Here is a 19,914-nt window from a genome sequence, read left to right as displayed (position 1 = left end):
TCGAGGGGTGGAGTTGGGGGACGTCCCGCCTCCAGGCCTTTCTCTCGGATTGACCCTAATCTTTGCGTTGCACAAAGACTGACTGCTGATTCAGAGATGACAAACCATGATTAAAAAGAAATTTCATGGGGGACAGGAACTAGATATGGTTTTAAATCTAGTCCTTCCAATCTCTTTGCCTAAATGGATGGGAGTGCCAAAAAATAGATTTGGCATCTCTGCATTGGGTAGCTTGGGCCATCTACAAGGTAGGCTACCCACCCGTCTTTAGAGAAGCGTCAAGCCAAAGAGGAGTGTTGGGGTAGAAACACCTCGCAAGGTGAACCCCCCTCAGCCTCGAGGATCAATAGCTCCTTCTTATCGGGGTCCTCTCGGAACTGCGCACCCTCAGCAGAAAGGTGCCTGCTGTGCAGGATTTGGAAAGGAATATTTCCTCGTTGAACCTATTTCAACGGTACAGGGTATAGAGATACTGGGGGATAGAAGACAGTTAAGAAGGCTTGTTTTCCTCGGTTCTCTCTCTCTCTCTGTCCTGGCAACTCAATTTTGATAAGGAAGGGAAATTTGGAATCATTGGGGAAATGGGGTATGGAATGGAAATCATAGCTCAAATATGGTAAAAAGGGGTGGGATTTGTGCTATGCCATCGCCTTCCCTTGCTCTCTTTAAACTTAAACCGTCATTCTTTAAAACATCTTTAAATTGCTACGTTCTTGGGATTTGGGGGGAGAAAAAGTTTGGGGATGATTGCCAGGACAAGAAAAATAACAAATTGGGAAAATGAAGCCATTCTTATAAAGGGCTGGGATATGGGGGTCTGTGGAGCCACTATGTCTCTCCATGTTTCTCTCACACCAGTCGGGTGGTTTTTCGTTGGTTACCATCATCATCATATCTTGTCGCGCCAGTGAGTCAGCCAGTCCCGGGCAGTCTGGTTGCATTCCCTCAGGTCAGCATTGGTGCAGTGAGGTCCCAGCGAGCATTCGGACAGGATGTGGTCCATGGTCTGTCTGGGGTGACCGCATGGGCATTCAGTGCCCGGTGAGATTTTCCATTTAAAGAGGTTGTTGGCGGTGTTTCCCACCTTTGCTCTAGCTCTGTTCAACGCCACCCATTCTTTTCTCTTGAGGTCTGTGCCTGCTGGGAGCTTTTCTGTTGGGGGCTGGAGGGCATCGTTTGCTGTCTTGTCCCATTCTACCCATTTGTCCAGGCGGAAGAATGCTGAGTGGTCTGGGTGAAGGCTCTCTACTGTGAGGAAGCTTTTTCTTGATTTGAGCCTGCTTTTGGGGCAATTGTGGTCATGAAGGGGGTGTCTCTGGTCCATTTCCTGTTTGTATTTTTGTATTTGGGCATGGGTTTCCCTCCGGATGTGTGGTGGGGCTATTCCTGCTGCACGGTAGACCAGTGGTAATGGTGTTGCTCTCAGCTGGCCCGTTATGATCCGGCAGGCGTTGTTGAGCTCGGGGTCTAGCTTGGAGGCATGGCATGATCGGGCCCATACAGCTGAGCAGTACTCCGCAGTTGAGTAGCTGAGGGCCAATGCTGTGGTCCTTAGAGTTTTAGGGTCAGTTCCCCAGTTCATGTTTGCCAGCTTTCCAAGGAGGGCATTACGCGTGGACACTTTTGCCTTGGTCTTTCTCACGTGTTCTCTGAAGGACAGAGTTCGATCAAGCGTCACTCCGAGGTACACTGGGTGGTAGTTGTACTCTAATGTCTGGCCATTCCACTTGATGTTAAGTTTTTTGTGGGCTTGGTGGTTGTTGAGGTGAAATGCACACACTTGTGTTTTCCCTGGGTTGGCGTTCAGCGAGTTTTTAGTGTAGTACTTTGTAAGGGTGTCTAGGGCATTTGTCAGTCTGCTCTCGATTGGTTGGAAGGACACATCCTGTGTTGCGAGGCATAGGTCATCAGCATATATGAATCGGCGGATATTTGGGAACTCAGGCTGATCATTTGTATATATGTTGAAAAGTGTTGGAGCCAGCACTGATCCTTGGGGAAGACCATTCTTCTGGGTGCGCCACCTGCTCTTCCGGCCATCCATTTCAACAAAGAAGCGCCTGTTTTCGAGAAGTGACTGGATAATATTTACAATTTTCTTATTCTTTATCATTTTAGCCACTTTGAGGAGTAGGATCTTGTGATTCACTGTGTCATAGGCTGCAGTGAGGTCGACGAAGACTGTGCCAGTAACCTGTTTTGTCTCAAACCCATCTTCTATGAATTGTGTAAGGTTAAGAAGTTGACCACATGTTGACCGTCCTGGTCGGAATCCAGCCTGGTCTGGAGATAGTTGTTCGTCTAGACTGGGTGACATGCAGGACATAACCATTCGCTCAAATAGCTTGTATGCGATGCACAGGAGGGAGATCGGGCGATAGCTTTTCTTGGATTTTGGATCTTTCCCCGGTTTCAGTAGGGCGACTACTCTTGCTTTCCTCCATGCACTTGGCAGCCTGTTTGTCCTTGCACATACATTGAAGAGGTCCAATAGCCAGGATAGGGTTCTCGGGCCAAAGTGTTGAATCATCTCAGTTGTGATTCCATCCAGTCCAGATGCTTTTCCTGCCTTCAGATGGGACAAGGCCTCTAGTAGCTCCTCCAGGGTAAAAGAGTCAAGATGATCTTCACTATCCTTGAGGGCTTTGTCCATTTCACGTTTCAGGGCTTTTAGTTGGCCTCGTGCTTTCTTGGCTGGTTTCCCATTCAGTAGAAGCTGATGTGCTACTTGGTCAGGTGTTACTGCAGCCACTCTTGTTGGTTACCACCAAACCAGAAAGGCTCTTTTAGTCGCCTTCTACGACACGCATGAGCTTACGGTGGCTCAATTCTTTTCCCTCTCAGTTGAGGGACCCCGGAGACCACACGGGGTGGAAGCATTTTTGTAGTAGAGGATGTCACGTTCTAGTTGTAGGGTGGGTTGAACCATGTTTTATATATATATATATATATATATATATATATATATATATATATATATATATATATATATATATATATATATATATATATATATATATATATATATATATATATATAATATATATATTAGCATACACACTCACTCATAATACAATAATATGTTATTTTCACCCCCAAGCGCAATAAATCATCTCATTAAATAAGTATCTACATACATATTCAAATATCATGTTGTTCGATTTCCTGTGGACGCAGTCTTGATTTTTTAAAATTGATATTATAAATAGGACCGCTAGAGTTACCCTACTGATATAAATAGCATAATTTGCAAAGTCGACCACAGCAAAGAGTGCCATTAATGGCTAAAGCGAGAGTGAGACATTTTTTCCGTTATATACTGAGATGGTAAAATTGGAGTGCTTTTCAGATTCGATCAGCTGTTGTAAGACGTGGTTATATTACAAATTCTAGACATATACCTGTAGACCCCTGGTTCGAGTCTTGCTCTTCGTGGCTCAAACTTGGGTCCTTGGGAAAAGCTCTTTACACACATTATCCATCCTACTAGGGTGAAAAATTAATACATGGCCATTAATTGTGTCAAATAAAATCCCTAATATAACCCAGTACATAACAGGCGAGATGTCTTATGTATTGCTGATAGCTTTTGAGCACATTAACGTGTATGTTACGTCATGTAAAAGCTCAAGACGACATGTGCTTTAAAATGGAAATAAAACAACATTTGTAAAACAACCCTAAACATTTCAAATGACCCACGTGGTCAAAGGAATCGAGATTTTTCTCAGATCTATAGAGCAAAGTAACATTTTCTTGCTGTCCTTTGGATACGATGCTGGTCATTTGCAAAGTACTTACTGCCTGATATAATAGAAACAGTTAGCCGCTAGCCATGAATTGGGTGGATCTAGTGTTAAGGAGTAAAAATATTTTCAATTGAAACCACATCCTTTCACGTGCGAATTGTGTTCAGCAGATTGAACACCCCAGAATATCCTAGAGACCAGGAGCGCAAAAAGGTTCCTTATGGGATAAATAATAACTAGATTTTTAAATCATTTTACCTCAGGGAGTTCTCTTATTCTGTTTCTCTGTAGATACAGCTTTTCTAGGCTGATCAGATATCCAATTTCTAATGGCAGAGAAGTGAGCTTGTTCCCAGCAGCGTGGAATTCTTGCAATGTAGTAAGGGCACAGAACTCCAGAGGTAATTCAGTCAACTGATTGTTGTCTACCGACAGGTGTTGTATGCTGATTAAACTGAGGAGTAAAATATTGTTACACATCTGAATGTCCCCATAAATGGTATTGTATGAGCTCTTATGATTAATTACAAAATTTCCCATTATTAGGCAACCGAAAGATTGGGTTAAACTCAAGCTCAAAAAATATTTTCTTTATATAATTTTATCTCTCTATAAAAAAAGAAGTAAAAATCCTTTCTTTCTTTTTGAGCTACTTTGATGTAAGACCAAATAACATGTTAAATATAATTTCAACAAAGTGAGAAATAAAGGAGAATTATCTTGCTCAAGGGAAAAATAAACGCATTTTTGAACTGAGGAATTCTGCATTAAAAAATTATAGTATCTCTCTTAATTCATTCCACCAGCGAGCCCTTAAAAAAAAAAAAATTAAAAACAACACACTTTTAATTCCATAGATGTTCATATCCTTTATTGCCTACAGTCTAACACTTATGCACATGTGAGTTAAGAGAGGAAATAAACGTGAAATGCCTTGCCCATGGAACACTTAATTTTTGCAATTATTGTCCCTAATATTAACTGTGACTTTGTCACAATATGAGACACATTGTGTAGGCTTTGTTAAACCATAGCCTGACACCTCCCAAATATATTGTGCCGCAATGCACAGAAAAAAAATGAATTGAAGGATCAATAAAAATGTTTGATGCTGACTTGAACTTTACAGCCCTCCCGGCGGATTATCACCTTGTCATGGTGGGAGGGTTTGCATATCTCGAACCTCAGACCTCCATTAAGAGAGAAAAGGAGAGAGATCAGACCAAGAGTAATCCACCGGCCCTCCAGGAATGGGGGTTGAGCATAGGGTTAACAACCCACCTTATAAAAAGCACACTGTTACAGAAACAGAAACCAGACGTAAATCCCAAACCGGCGGCAGCAGAGAAGCGGCCCAGAATAATGGCTTCATGATGGTAGGAGGTCAAAGCCGAAAGGATGCCCCTGACGAGATTGCAGATCTGTTGTCACCAAAAAGCAAGCTCAATGTCTCTTGCTGGAATGTTAGGACCCTATATCAAACAGGAAAACTGGCACAAGTCCAGCGCGAGATGTTGAACTACAAGATCGATTTGCTAGGCATATCAGAGGCAAGATGGACAGGAGCTGGGAAGCGCCAACTCTCTAATGGCGACCTGATCGTTTGGTCAGGACGAAAGGATGACCAACACAGAGAATGTGTTGCCCTCTTCATAGCCAGGCAAAACAAAAAATCACTGTTAGAATGGAAACCAATAAATAAGTGAAAGAATTTTATACACTAGACACAGCTCAAAATACACCAAAATCTCAGTCCTCACATATTACGCACCCACAGAGGATGCAGATGAAGAAAACAAAGAAGAATTCTACGATATTTTAAGAATGGCTGTTGAAAATATTCCAAGACATCATATGATCATGATCATCGGACACCTAAACACAAGAGTTGGCAATACAGTTGAAGAACAAACAACTCAGTCCGTTGGAAAGGAAGACATAGGGGTAATGAACAACAATGGAAGCAGACTAACAGAATTTTGTGAAGAATACAACCTCTTATTGGTGGAACTTTCTTCCCACACAAAAAACATACATAAATTGACCTTGAAATCACCAGAGGGAAAACAGAAAGTCAGATAGACCAAATAATGATCAACAGAAAATGGAAGAGCGGCTTAAACGATGTCAGGGTCAGACGATTGGCAGACATTGGAAGTGACCACCATCTTGTCACAGCCAAAATCTCTACTAAATTGACGAAAACAAAAATTGTACAACAGAAGAAGAAATGTTTCAACACAGATAAATTGAAAATCCCAGATATCCAAAACCAGTTCAATATCTCAGTAAGAAACAAATTCAGTGCAATACAAGATATTACAAGCATGACAATCCAAGATTTCAACCACGTCATGCAGGAAAGTGCCACTGAACACGTAGGACACAATGAATCCAATACAGAGAATTGGATATCAGCAAGGTCATGGGAACTCATTAACCAAAGAAAATCAATCAAACTAAATCTCTTGAACGCTAAATCTCCCCGACTGAAAGAAAGGCTATCCAGTGAATACTCATTGAAGGATAAAGAAGTGAAATAATCCACAAGGAAAGACAAAAGAGATTTTGCAGAAAAGTTAGCAACTGAAGCAGAAAATGCAGCTGTATGACAAGACTCACAAACGCTATACAAAATCACAAAAAAGCTCTCGAGAAACAGAAGTAATGGTCAAGAGAAACCATTAAAATCTCAAGATGGTAGTGACATCACAGACGAAAAGGAGAAAATTGAAAGATGGAGAGAATATTTTGCAAACTTTCTGAACAGACCAGGCCCATCTTCTTACACAGATATCCCAGAAGCAGAAATGGACTTAGAAATTAATCTTGGTCCAATCACTGAGCATGAGATGCACGAGGCAATACAACAACAAAAATGGCAAGGCCCCTGGTATTGACAATATCATTGCGGAAATGCTTAAAGCAAACTCGCAAGAAATGTCCAAAATTCTCAATAAATTGTTCACCAACATTTGAGAAAAGGAAGAAATTTCGGAGGATTGGCAGAAAGGCATCATCCATAAAATAGCCAAGAGAGGAGACCTGGGAAATTGTGCTAACTGGCGTGGAATCACAATCCTGTCCGTAACGAGCACAATTTTTAATAAAATCCTTCTGAAAAGACTCTCACCTCACATTGAAAACATTCTTAGAAAAGAGCAAGCAGGGTTCAGAAAAGGAAAGTCATGTAGTGACCACATATTTACCCTGAGACAAATCCTGGAGCAAAGAATTGAATGGAACAGCCCACTCTACACCATTTTTGTCGATTTTGAAAAAGCCTTTGACAGCTTACACAGAGAGTCCCTGTGGAAAATACTCCGCCATTATGGTATACCGATGAAGATGGTCAACTTAATAAAAGCAATGTACAGCAACTACCAATGCCAAGTGATCTGTGGAAACAATTTAATAGACAGCTTTAATGTAACAAGTGGTGTAAAACAAGGCTGCATACTCTCCCCGCTTCTGTTTATCCTGGCTCTAGACTGGCTCATGAAAAAAACAATTGATGGTAAGAAGAGAGGCATTCGCTGGACACTGATATCCTTTCTGGAAGATATAGACTACCCAGATGATATCGCGTTAGTTTCCAGTACACATAGAGACGCCTTAGAGAAACTAAATGTACGTCACAAAAACGGCTTGAAAATTGGACTGAAAACCAAATTTCGATAAGACTGTGTACATTTGGGTGAATCCAAAACATGACAGTGAAATTAGGATAGATGAACATATAATTGAAGAGGTAACAGAGTTCTCCTACCTTGGATCCAAAATAACAGACGACGGAAATGCAGAACACGACATCAAGCACAGAATTCAAAACGCAAACCAGGCTTTCGGCATGCTGAAATACTTTTGGAAATCAAAGCAAATTATGAGAAAGACAAAGCTGAAAATATACAAGAGCAATGTTTTAAGTGTACTGCTTTATGGAAGTGAAAGCTGCAAGATGACATCGTCCTTAACACAGAAACTAGAAACATTTCAAAACAAGTGTCTAAAAAGAATGTTTAATTTATTTTGGCCTAAAAAACATAAAAACAGTGGATCTATTAAAGAAAACTGACTGCACTAGCATTGAAAGCCAAATAAAAAGAATAAGATGGTGTTGATTGGGTCATGTGGCCAGAATGGAAAAAGGGTCACTCCCCAAGACAACTCTGTACTGGACAGCAGATGGGAAGAGAAAGCGGGGAAGACCCAAAGAAACCTGGCAAAGGACCATGGAGAAAGAATTAAAGGAAGCATGCCTCTCCTGGAATACAGCCATCGCAAAAGCAGCCGATAACAAAAAATGGAGATGTCTGGTGGAAGCCCTATGCGCCTCAAGGCCCGAAGAGGATTAAGTAAGTAAGTGAACTTTACAGAAGACATCTCAGATTCATGTTATTATATATAGCACTTTCTTTCGGTGATTGTAAGCATTAACTGCGACATAATTTTTACATAAAGAGTTCGTCGCTGAATTTTTAAAAAGCTATATATTACCACAAACGAGACAAGGTAGAGAACTTGCTTCACACCCAAGGCGACAGAGACCAATCAATGTAGAACTAACAAGTATAAATCAACGTTCGTTCCATCAGCAATAAAAATGTTGAATATTTCATATGGCACAGCAAAACCAAGGATTAATGCATTGACTGATTGACTGATTAATTTATTTAATGTTAGATTAATTGACCAATTGATAATGATGATAATATTTGGTGTCGAATTGCCACAATTGTAACAAATTAAAAACGAAATGAATATGTTTATGTTGTGTATATCGCAAATCGTAAATCCAACGAATCTGATTGTTTCTAATTTAAAGGGTCATTGATAAGTTGGCCTGAGATTTAAAAAAACTAATACCCAAAGTCCCTATAATATTTTATTTTCTATCTCTTTTGCAAAGTCCCTGGTGTGTCTTATACTTTGTTGTTCGATAGATTGTTGTAGTTCGTATAAAAGTTTATTATTTAATTGATAAAAGAGATTTTTCAATAATTTCCCTCTCATATATTATTCAAAGATCTGAAAAAGTGTGTTTGAAACATTGCCAGAGAAAGTAAGAAAGAAAAAAAAAAACACCCCAAAATACCAGCCTGCCTCGTTGTCTATCTGCAAGGTGGTGAATTTGTCACCCTCACTGACAACGAACCCAGTCGAGGCAGGCTCATTTTTTTTTTTTGGGGGGGGGGGGGGGGGGGGGGGGGTTGTTTTGTATATTTTTTTTTTTGCTTTCTTTTTGTATTTTTTCTTACTTTGACTGGCTCTGTTTCATACACACTTTTTCAGATCTGTATCTTGCACTAGTGCAAGCTCCTTTATGTGTCACTATGATATATTATTTTGCTTAATCAATGAATATATAATTATAATACATGATAACGGCTGTCATTCTTTTGAAACTCGTATCTATATACGAGTAGATTGAAATCTCTGTTTAAAATTTTAGAAAATAAATTTAAAATGGAATAGGCAAAATTATCTTAAATATTTCTTGAACAAAACATGTCTCAATCCAATATTGTTTCAAAATGTACCAGATTCAATTTGACTTACTTGCAAATCTCTGGGGGGACAATCTTGAGTTGGTTTCCATTCAAATTTAAAAATGTTAAGCTTCGAAATCCATCTGAAACCAGACAAACATTTTGTTTTCATGCAATGATATATTCACAGCTTTAAATTTAATCTAGATGTTCATTGAATCATTTCTAAACTTTCATACCAGTCATCTTAAGTTTTAAATGATTTTCTCTTGCAATCTGTAATTGAAGATAAAAGACCAAAACACTGTAATTATTTCAAATCTGTAAGGCCACAAGTGCTCATTGATATATGATTGTGCAAGTAGAAAAATAAAATAACTGCACATTATATCTATTTATCGAATAGCCACTATTTCAAATGCATAATGCACTTCAAAGTGTACTTCATCTTTTCCCCCAGTTGGCCTTATGGGACCACATATATTTTATAAGTGCAAGTTGTATGTTAGGTGCCTTTTCGTGTTAGCACTCTTACAAAATCGCATTCTCCTATAGCCCTCACACCTGCGTTCAGAGGAGCCATGTATGTAATATTTTAATTATCTAAAAATGCGATGCTGGAACAAGACTTTTGCAATCATTGTTACACATCTGGTCACTAAACATGCTCAATATTGCTATATTTTATTACATAACTGTGTGGTGCTTTGCGAGCGACATAACATTTATAAAAGTCACAAAGGATTAATTCATGGAAACATTAAATAGAGAAAATTTTAACTGTCATTAATTCCCCTATCGTTGTAAATTATGTGAGAGGGGCAAATATGGGGCAAACACCTACATTTTTCAAATAAAGGGATATGAATTGTCTTACACAGATCTATAAGAAATATCATGACAGACTCTTTTATAGAATATATATCTTCAAGGTATGAGAAGACAGAGAAGCTAAAACCAGGTTTGATTTATTCCAATTTCCTCTAATATCTTATTGCCGTCACCAAGAGAACAGTGACAGCTGTACTTTTACTATACTCATACTCACGATGAAACCTTATTTATGAAACATGTGAAATAAATCAAATCTTGAGGTTAGGGGGTTGAATAGTTAGTATGAAAATTCACGATATACTCACTGAGACAATTGCTATCAATGTGCGATATTTTGTTACCAAATAAATGAAGCTTTTCCAAGCTGTGTAAGTGTTGAAGTATGGGAGAAAACTCTTCAAGCTCATTATTGCCAAGATTTAACACTTGGAGCTGAAATGAAAAAAAAACATTATTGCAAAAATGTGGGAAAATGAAAGGAAAAATTTGTCAAAATTAGCCCCGGTTTCTGTAGATTAAAAAAAAGTAACAGTTGCTCGTTACCCTTTGAATAAGAAGCCATTCCATCACACATCATTACTACACATCATTTTATTCTAGATTTAAAATAAAAGAGTGCTACCCAATCAATCTTGGACAAGGACCCCGCTCAACCCAAAATTGAAACTTATTAATCTATTGTGGAGCTAATCTCCTGCTAGTTGAGCTCTCGGGACCCCCTGAGTATAAAATTAAAGGAAAAATCCACCCCGTGATTGAAAATGTGCTTTGATTTGGCTTGGTGGAGTAATTGATAAGGTATCACAACGACCATGAATAAGTTAAAATCGTGAATTATGCTCATAAAGACTGTATTATACCCCCACATTTTATCTCTAATTTTTAATTATGTATCATCTGATGAAGTGACAGAAATGATCCTAGCCTCACCACCCAAATCTTGTCCCTTTGGTCTGATACCAACTAATCTCTTATTGAAATAGCTTAACTATTTTTAAAACCTAATATTGAGATCATAAGTCACTCATCGCAGTCAGGGATTGCATCAGATTGCTATAAAAATGCAATCGTCACGACCCTGAAAATCTAAAAAAATACCATCCTTTATCTTATTTGCTTTTTCTTTTTATAATCCTGGAAAATAGAACACTAAAGCAGCTAAAGAATTACCCAAATACAAATAATCTTATCGAACCTTTTCAATCAGCTTACCATGACCTAGCTCTAAAACCGCTCTTTTGAAGATCGTGAATGATCTGCTGATAGCAAGTGATAACTGTGAGATATCTATCCTTACGTGAAAAGATATATCGGCGGCATTCAGCACAATAGATCACGCATCTATGTGTTAGGCTTTATACTCATTTTAGCATCTCCGGAACTGTATTATCGTGGCTAAATCATACCTCACAATAAATAAATCGTATAAGAAGGTTTCTGACGATGTCTATATAGAAAATGGCGTGCCACAAGGATCTGTTTTAGGCCCTTAAAGTAGAAAACGGTAGGGGCTGCCTGAAGCCGGTGATCGTGAAAATACTAACGAAAGAGTGAAAATGGAGAGGGTTCGTATGGGAACAAAACAGACAATGGACGTTTCGGGTACAAACCCTTCGCCAGCACAACAATACACAAATTCTCGTGGAAAACAAATAAAATAAAATGCAAATAACTTGTATCGTCTGTACTCAATGACGGTTCCAGTATGAATGAAACGTTAGCGTGGCGTGGGTAGTGGGTAGGGTGTCCCAGGGGAGTGATCGGATTGATAAGAAAAGGTCAGCGTGTGAAGGAACAGTACCTACCAGAAAATAAAGGAAGATAAAAGACATATAAGTAGCAGCAGCAGCAGCAGCAGTAGTTGTAGTAGTAGTAGTAGTAGTAGTAGTAGTAGTAGTAGTAGTAGTAGTAGTAGTAGTAGTAGTAGTAGTAGTAGTAGTTGTAGTAGTAGTAGTAGTAGTAGTAGTAGTAGTAGTAGTAGTAGTATGTAGTAGTTGTAGTAGTAGTAGTAGTAGTAGTTGTTGTTGTTGTAGTAGTAGTAGTAGTAGTAGTAGTAGTAGTAGTAGTAGTAGTAGTAGTAGTAGTAGTAGTAGTCAGCGTTCCCAACGACTTGATCAGGTGAGTTTCCCTACGTCGGCGGGCGGAAGTGTCCGAATGGCAAAAACTAAGCACACACACACGCACGCACTGTACATCGCAGTGGTCAGGCAGGTTGAAGTGTCTGGCTACTGCTGTGTCTGCACAGTTCGATATGTCGCGCAAGTGCTGCACGAATCTGTCACCCAGCCTCTTTCCGGTCTCGCCAACGTAAGAAATCCCACACAGGGAGCACGTAATGACATAGACTAGATTAGGCCTACGGCCAGTGCATGTAAATCTTGTCTGGAAATCTGACTCTGTCGTACTCCCACAGGTGCCCACAAGTCTTGCATCGGGGTCGCATGCATGATCTGACTTTAGGCCCACCCGTGGGTATGGGCTCCAGGCGGCTTCTGACAAGGAGGTCCCTCAAGTTACGATCCGTCAGTATGCTACCAACGGGGGTTCTGAGAAAACTCTGTGGGTGTCTTCGGCCGCATGGAGAATCCCATAGTTGTGCAATAGGATGCTCCTAACCTGATTGGCGTGGGGTTCGTGCGTGAGGACTAAAATGGGATGCTGCGTCTCCTGCTTCCTGGCATTGAAAGGCCTCATTGCTGCTTCTCTCGACACGAGGCTGGCTTTCCGGACAGCCTTATGCAAAACCCTTTCGGGATATTCCCGTGCCCTAAAGAAATATCTCTCTTAGTCAATACTATCTTTGAGCCTTTAAGATGTAAACGTCACCCATACTCAAAACCACTGCTGCTCTTACTGCTGCCACTACAGCTACTGCTGCTGCCATTGCTACTACTACTACTACTACTACTACTACTACTACTACTACTGCTGCTCTTACTACTACTACTACTACTACTACTACTACTACTACTACTACTACTACTACTACTACTACTATCCATATATCTATCTATCTATCTATCTATCTATCTATCTATCTATCTATCTATCTATCTATCTATCTATCTATCTGTCTGTCTAACTACTGATTATCTACCAATTCATAGTCATCTATCTTTCTAGCTATCATCTCTCATTGCGTCTACTCATCAACTTATTTACCCATTTATATACATATAGACCCAGCTACCACCCGGCTGTTTACTCTCTCTCTCTCTCTCTCTCTCTCTCTCTCTCTCTCCTCTCTCTCTCTCTCTCTCCTCTCTCCTCTCTCTCTCTCCTCTCTCCTCTCTCCGATTATCCCTCTCTTTCAACCGGTATGCCTCTTACCCCCCCCCCCCATCTTTTCTATCTATCTATCTATCTATCTATCTATCTATCTATCTATCTATCTATCTATCTATCTATTTATCTGTGTATCGTTGTGCTGACGAAGGGTGTGTAACCGAAACGTTCATTGTCTGTTTTGTTCCCATATAAAGTCTCTCTATTTTCACTCTTTTGTTAGTGGTTTTAGGCCCTATCCTTTATATACTGTACCATTAGGCAATGTAATACGCCCCCAATCTGTTAGCTTCCAATAATTTATGCTTGTCACTGTCATGTCGCAAAAAAAAAAAGAAAGGACCGACAGCTCTTTCCCTGGTCCGTTCACACCAGAGCCCGTTTTCCTGAACGAGGACTAGATTTAGTTATTTACTTGTCTAGTAAATGACTAGCTAGTGTTAAGTGTTAAGCCCAATCGAAACAAATGACAAAAAAATGGATTTCATGAACGCTTTCTCGTCTCGGACTAGCTAGTCTCTTGCCTATATGTGGGCGATGTAAGGAAGGTGACTAATAAAAGAGAAAGTGTGTTCTGATTAATCACATTATTTCAGTCAGTTGTAATGTCAACAGAATAACAATAATAAGAATAATAATACGTTTTTACTCACAAAAAATGTGTACTTTCGACAATCTGCACTTATCTTTTTTTAAAGCCAGTGCCAATGGTAACAGGACACTTTTTTGCCTCTGTCTTTCGTAACCGACGTATTTTCTTTCCGAATCGAAGCGCATTCAATCTAAAAATAGCTGCTTTCTTGTTGACGTTATGATGTCTCCTAGTAACTAGTCTCAGACATGAAGTCTTGTCTTAGCAAATTACTAAACGTTGGTCAAACTTAGTCCGAAGGCGCCGTGATTTTAGTCTCGGACTTGCTTAGTCAGCTCACATGAAAGCCGATTTTGTCAAGTCATTAACTAAAGTCAGAGATAGTCAGAGACTAAGTGCTAGTCCGCGTTCATGAAAACGGCCCCAGACATTGCCTTTTGGTGTTGTGACGACCCTCGATAACTTCATTTGGTTTTTGTTTCGTCCAATGTCGAACATTGTGTTTGTATACATGCCCGAACAGGTAAAAGGTTGCTTCATCTGAGAGGGCAATGCTTTCAGCGAGTTGTCTGTCAAGAATCATGTCGGACAAAGCCAACATGAATTACGATTTATATCAAAATTACCCTTTTCTACTGATGACGTTATCACTCAGCTACCAAAGGGCCACATAATTAAACCTTATATCAATCAAAACTTAAATAAACTCTGCACATATGGTAAATGTGGAATAACCCAGGTGTCAGCTGCTGTGCAGTGCCACACAGCACGGCTGGTAGTCAAACTCGTTATCCCATGGGTACAAAGCAAATATATACTGTTAAACCACACTGCCCGATTGAGTAGGGTATTGCTTATTCTTGATGAGCAAGTGAGACAAGTAAAAAAGGGAGAAATGTTCAAATCTAAAAGGATTATTGAAAAATAGAACATGAATGACAGTGAGCTCAAATGCCAAATCAAAGACTTACCTTTACCTAAGTAAGATCGGAATGTTAAAATCATTATAGAATCATAAATCATAAAGTAATTGCTTGTTCCACCCCCCAAAAAAGTGCTCGGATCAAGAAACAAGAATTTTCGGAAAACGGTATACAAATAAAGAAGTCAAAATATGTCCCCGGGCAACCTTTCCGAATATTGGAGACATCCGGATTGTGGAGTTCCAGATTAGAGAGACCTGACTATGAAAATTACCACCAGAGATATCTCAATTTAAGTAAGCCGTTGTTTTAGCAGGCATCTCACATACAATATAACAAACGGTCGCATGGGTGAATGAGGGAACTGTGACACACATTCAGCAACATTTCAGGGCCTACAATTAAAGCTACTGTTTAAATGTTTCTTTTTTTCTGGACAGTGGAATAAAACTTTGTCGTCCATGTTTATGTTTTAGTCCTTTCACAGCCCAAGTATAGTAGATCGTCAAGATGTGATTCTGGGAATACCAGATCGTGATGCAGTCCATTTCGAATAAGATATCCAACCTAAAAAGACCAAACAAAAGCCAAGAAGAATTCCATTATATTAAAAAGAAAACTGGTATGGTCTAAAATATTACATCAACGAAACTACAACAGAAATTGAAATCACTAAACTCAAGTTAATCACTGAAAAACTGTGGCAAATATTTATAAGCACATTAGAAGATAGGATCAAAGACCACATTCCTCATAAATTGTGTGAACCAAAGAGATCGTAGCAACAAAAGATACAATAAATAAAAGACAATCAAGCAGTAAAGAGAAATATGTAATTCGAAAGTAGAAAGTACAAAGCAAGCAATGTAAAGACTTTTGGAAGTATGTCAAATATGTTTAGTCCTGATGAGTCTGGAAACACCACATGGTGGCATGAAGAAGTTTTGGATTTCAAACACAGAAAAACTGATAAAATTGAATTGGCCCAATCATCATAAATGGAACACTCTTGATATCTCTTGATCGGACCTTAGCATTAAATGAACAATTTAGATCCGTACTTTATAGGAAATAACCCTTATTGATGGGAGCTGCTAATGCTAAAGTGGGACAGGATAACGTAGGTTATGGTATCATGGGACGTCATGGCACAGGAGAGATGAACGACATTGGTGACAGATTTGCAAATTTCTGTGCATTCAACAGTTTGGTGATTGGGGGATCAGTGTTTCCCCTTAAGAGGATACACAAAGCAACTCGGGTCTCACCAGATGGTGTGACAGAGAATCGGATTGATCATTTTTGTATCTCTCGAAGATTCAGACGTTCATTAGAAGATGTGATAGTACAGAGAGGGGCAGATGTTGGATCAGACCACCACCTGCTATTGGCAAAGCTTAAGCTCCGACTCATAAAACATGGGACCAGAACACACACAAGAAGAAAATTCCAAGTGAATGCACTAGATGGGGAAAAGAATGAGGAGTTCAAACTACAATTGAGTAATAGATTCCAACCTCTCGCTAATCTCGAGGAGGACATAGATGTAGAGTCGCATTGGGCAAAGATCGAGGAACTCTGCATAACAACTTGCCACGAGGTATTGGGTGTAAAGAAATCAGAACATAAAGAATGGATAAGTCCTTATTGAAAAGAGGAGAACAAGGAAGGAACAAGTGAATGCAAGTCGAAAACGGGCTTCAAGACTGGATGCACGAGAGCAGTATCGAGCCACAGCTAAGGAAGTCAAAAGATCTGTGAAGAAAGACAAGGAAGCATTCATGAACAGACTTGCAGAAAAAGCAGAAGCAGCAGCGACAGGAGGACACATGAGGATCCTTTATCAAACGACCAAGACACTTGCTGGAAAATATGGGAAACCAGAGGTACCAGTCAAAGACAAAGATGGGAAAACTACTTTTGGAAAAGAGGCTCAATCTAAGCGATGGAGGAAACATTTCAACTGCCTTCTGAACAGACCACCACCAGACAACCCGCCGGAAATTTTGCCTGCAAGGAATGATCTACCAATTAGCTGTGATCCACCATCAATAGCAGAGATTGTGGGTGCCATTAACAAGATGAAAAGGGGGAAAGCTGCTGGACCAGACTAGATTCCACCGGAGGCTCTAAAAGTTGATGCTGAAAGAAATGCTGAGGCCCTTCACCCACTGTTTGAGAGAATCTGGAATGACAGGATATTCCCAAAGGATTGGAAGGAAGAACATCTTATCAAGCTTCCAAAGAAAGGGGACCTCAGTAACTGTAATAATTATCGAGAAATCACTCTTCTCTCTATCCCAGGAAAGGTTTTCAACCGTATTATTCTAGAGAGAATTAAGAATGCAACAGATGCTAAACTGAGGGACGAACAGGCAGGTTTTCGGAAAAACCGTTCAACAACCGACCAGATTACCTCTCTGCGAGTTATAGTGGAACAGTCTATAGAATGGAACTCTCCTCTTTTTGTCAACTTTCTGGATTACGAGAAGGCTTTCGACAGTATTGATAGAGCTACATTAGAGAAAATTCTGGCACATTATGGACTCCTTGAAAAGATAATAAACCCCATTAAGCAAAGGTATGAAGGATCAAGTTGCAGGGTTCTACGTGAAGATCAGCTTACTGACAGCTTCGAAATTAAGACTGGTGTCAAGCAGGGAAGCTTGCTCTCACCATTGCTGTTCATCCTTGCAATTGAATGGCTAACGCAAGAAACCTCCAAAGGGCGAAGAAATGGGATACAGTGGACCCCCTGGACACAGTTGGATGATGTGGATTTTGCAGATGATGTGGCTCTTCTGTCCCACACCCAGGAACCGATGCAAGCAAAAACCACAATTATAAACAACCTCTCGGAAGCAATTGGTCTAAGAATTCACCCTGCAAAGATAAAAGTCTTAAGGATAGGTACGCATCAAAGGGAGCAGATGAAAGTAAGAGATCAGGAACTTGAAGATATAGACACTTTCTGCTATCTCGGGAGTATAATTGACAAGGATGGAGGCACGGAAGCAGAGGTGAAAGCACGGATACGAAAGGCACAGGCTGATTCACATCCTTGAACAGAGTTTGGAGAACTAAAGATATCTCCCTTCGACTAAAGCTAAGGCTTTTCAACTCAAACGTGAAATCTGCCCTACTGTATGGATGTGAAACTTGGAATGCATCACATGCATGTATAAGGAGGGTACATTTTCGTAAACAGGTGCATGAGTAAGCTACTCAGAATAAAATGGATGGATAGGATTAAAAATGAAGAAGTATGGAAAAGAACACAGCAGAAACTAGTGGGAGAGGAAATAGGAAGAAGACCATGGAGGTGGATTGGACACACGCTTAGAAAGAATGACTCCACTATAACAAAGAAAGTATTGGACTGGAGCGCTCAGTGCAGAAGATCAAGGGGAAGGCCACGAGGAACACGGAGAAGAATTAAAGAAGCTGATATCCAGAGAATGGAAAGACATGGAAGGAGATTAAAAAGTTATCTCAGGATAGAGAAGGATAGAAATTGTTTGTCAGTGGCCTATATCCTGACCTAGGGTGAAAAAGGCATTGATGATGATGATGAACCCTTATCTTTAAAAGAAATAGTAGTAACTCACGTGTGGGACCAAAAAACAAAACAGATATGTTCTTTAACACTAACCCGTCATTAAAGATATTAGTATAATAACAGAAGCATTACAACGCTTCTCAAAGGCCTCGATCCAGCAAAAGCATGTGGCCCAGACAGGTGCTAGCAGAGAGCACATCTCCATGTCTGACTGCAATATTCCAGAGATCAGTGGAAACTGGAAATATTTCATGTTTTTTAAAAGGTCAATGACAAATGACGGCAAATTATCAGTCACATGCATAGCAAGTAAAATTTTGAAACAAATAATCGTCAGCCATATGATGAAGTGTGCAGACAAGTACACTCAAACACGGTTCCCTCAAACTCCTTGGCAGCCCCTTCATTTGAGGAGATGAAATTCACATCTCACAATGATGTACAATGTGACTAAGGCTCTGTTAGGGTAACTCCTCATTTTCCATAACAGAGTTCAAGTTTATTTTCCTGAGCGTTCGGAGAAATAGAGTCGGTCATTAAAAAAATATAAAAGCTTACTCATGCATCTGCTTACAAAAATCTGTGTCCTCCTTATATATGCCTGCAATGCATTCCAAGTTTCACATCCATGCAGCAGGACTGACTTCATTTTTGAGTTGAATTGTCTCAGCTTTAGTCGAAGGGAGTTATGTTTAGCTCTCCTAACTCTGTTCAAAGATGTGAATGCAGCCTGTGCCTTTCCATTACATGCTGTCACCTCTGCTTCTGTGCCTCCATCTCTATCAATTATACTCCCGAGATAGCAGAAAATATCTTCAAATTTCTGATCTTTTACTTTGATTTGCTCCCTTTGACGCGTACCTATCCTTAAGACCTTTGACTTTGAAGGGTGAATGCTCAAACCAATGGATTCCGAGAGGTTGGTTAGAATTATGTTTTTTGCTTGGAGGTTTCCTCCATTAGCCAATCAATGGCAAGGATGAACAGGAATGGTGAGAGCAAGCATCCCTGTTTGACACCAGTCTTAATTTCGAAGCTGTCAGCAAGCTGATCTTCATGTACAACCCTGCAACTTGTTCCTTCATACATTTCCTTGATGAGGATTAGGAACTACAATTGGTAAAGATAAAGAAGACGTAGAACAATGTTTGAATGAAGTATTAAAAAGATGTGACTCGTTGCAAATAGTACAAGAACAGTATGAAATGACGTTAGCTTCGAGTGAATTGATGGCTGACGTGGATGAAGCTGAAGAATACGTCAGCCAATCAAACACATTATTGCTTTGGCCTGGCGAAAACTGGATGAATTGACAACGCCGATTCATGGCCCAGCCAGCTCCCTGTCAAATTCATCATCATCGTTGGGGCTCTGTCAAGGTGGGTGCCACTCCATAACTTCCAAAAACAGAAATTTCGAAATTCAACGGCGATTTTGCAGAATGGCCTTCGTTTTTTGTTTTTTTTTAAACAGATTTTCAGCG

At 39.9% G+C, this 19,914-nt stretch overlaps 1 protein-coding gene across 3 annotated transcripts in view; it reads right to left on the bottom strand.

Moving 5' to 3' along the window:
- LOC144977191 (leucine-rich repeat-containing protein 69-like) overlaps positions 1-19,914 on the bottom strand; it is an 83,587-nt gene that overhangs the window by 55,980 nt on the left and 7,693 nt on the right. For all 3 annotated transcript variants that reach the window (XM_078922127.1, XM_078922129.1, XM_078922128.1), the window contains exons 2-4: positions 10,378-10,504; positions 9,309-9,381; positions 4,008-4,203 (exon numbers count right to left, since the gene is read on the bottom strand). In XM_078922127.1, the coding sequence (XP_078778253.1) occupies positions 4,008-4,203; positions 9,309-9,381; positions 10,378-10,504 (396 nt within the window). The remainder of the gene's footprint in view (positions 1-4,007; positions 4,204-9,308; positions 9,382-10,377; positions 10,505-19,914) is intronic.

The sequence above is a fragment of the Berghia stephanieae genome, chromosome 7 (assembly GCF_034508935.2).
Source record: "Berghia stephanieae isolate SIO BIC M18660-M18661 chromosome 7, UCSD_Bste_1.3, whole genome shotgun sequence".
NCBI lineage: Eukaryota > Metazoa > Mollusca > Gastropoda > Nudibranchia > Aeolidiidae > Berghia > Berghia stephanieae.
Note: the sequence above shows the minus strand (reverse complement) of the source record. Positions and strands in the feature narration are given on the sequence as shown.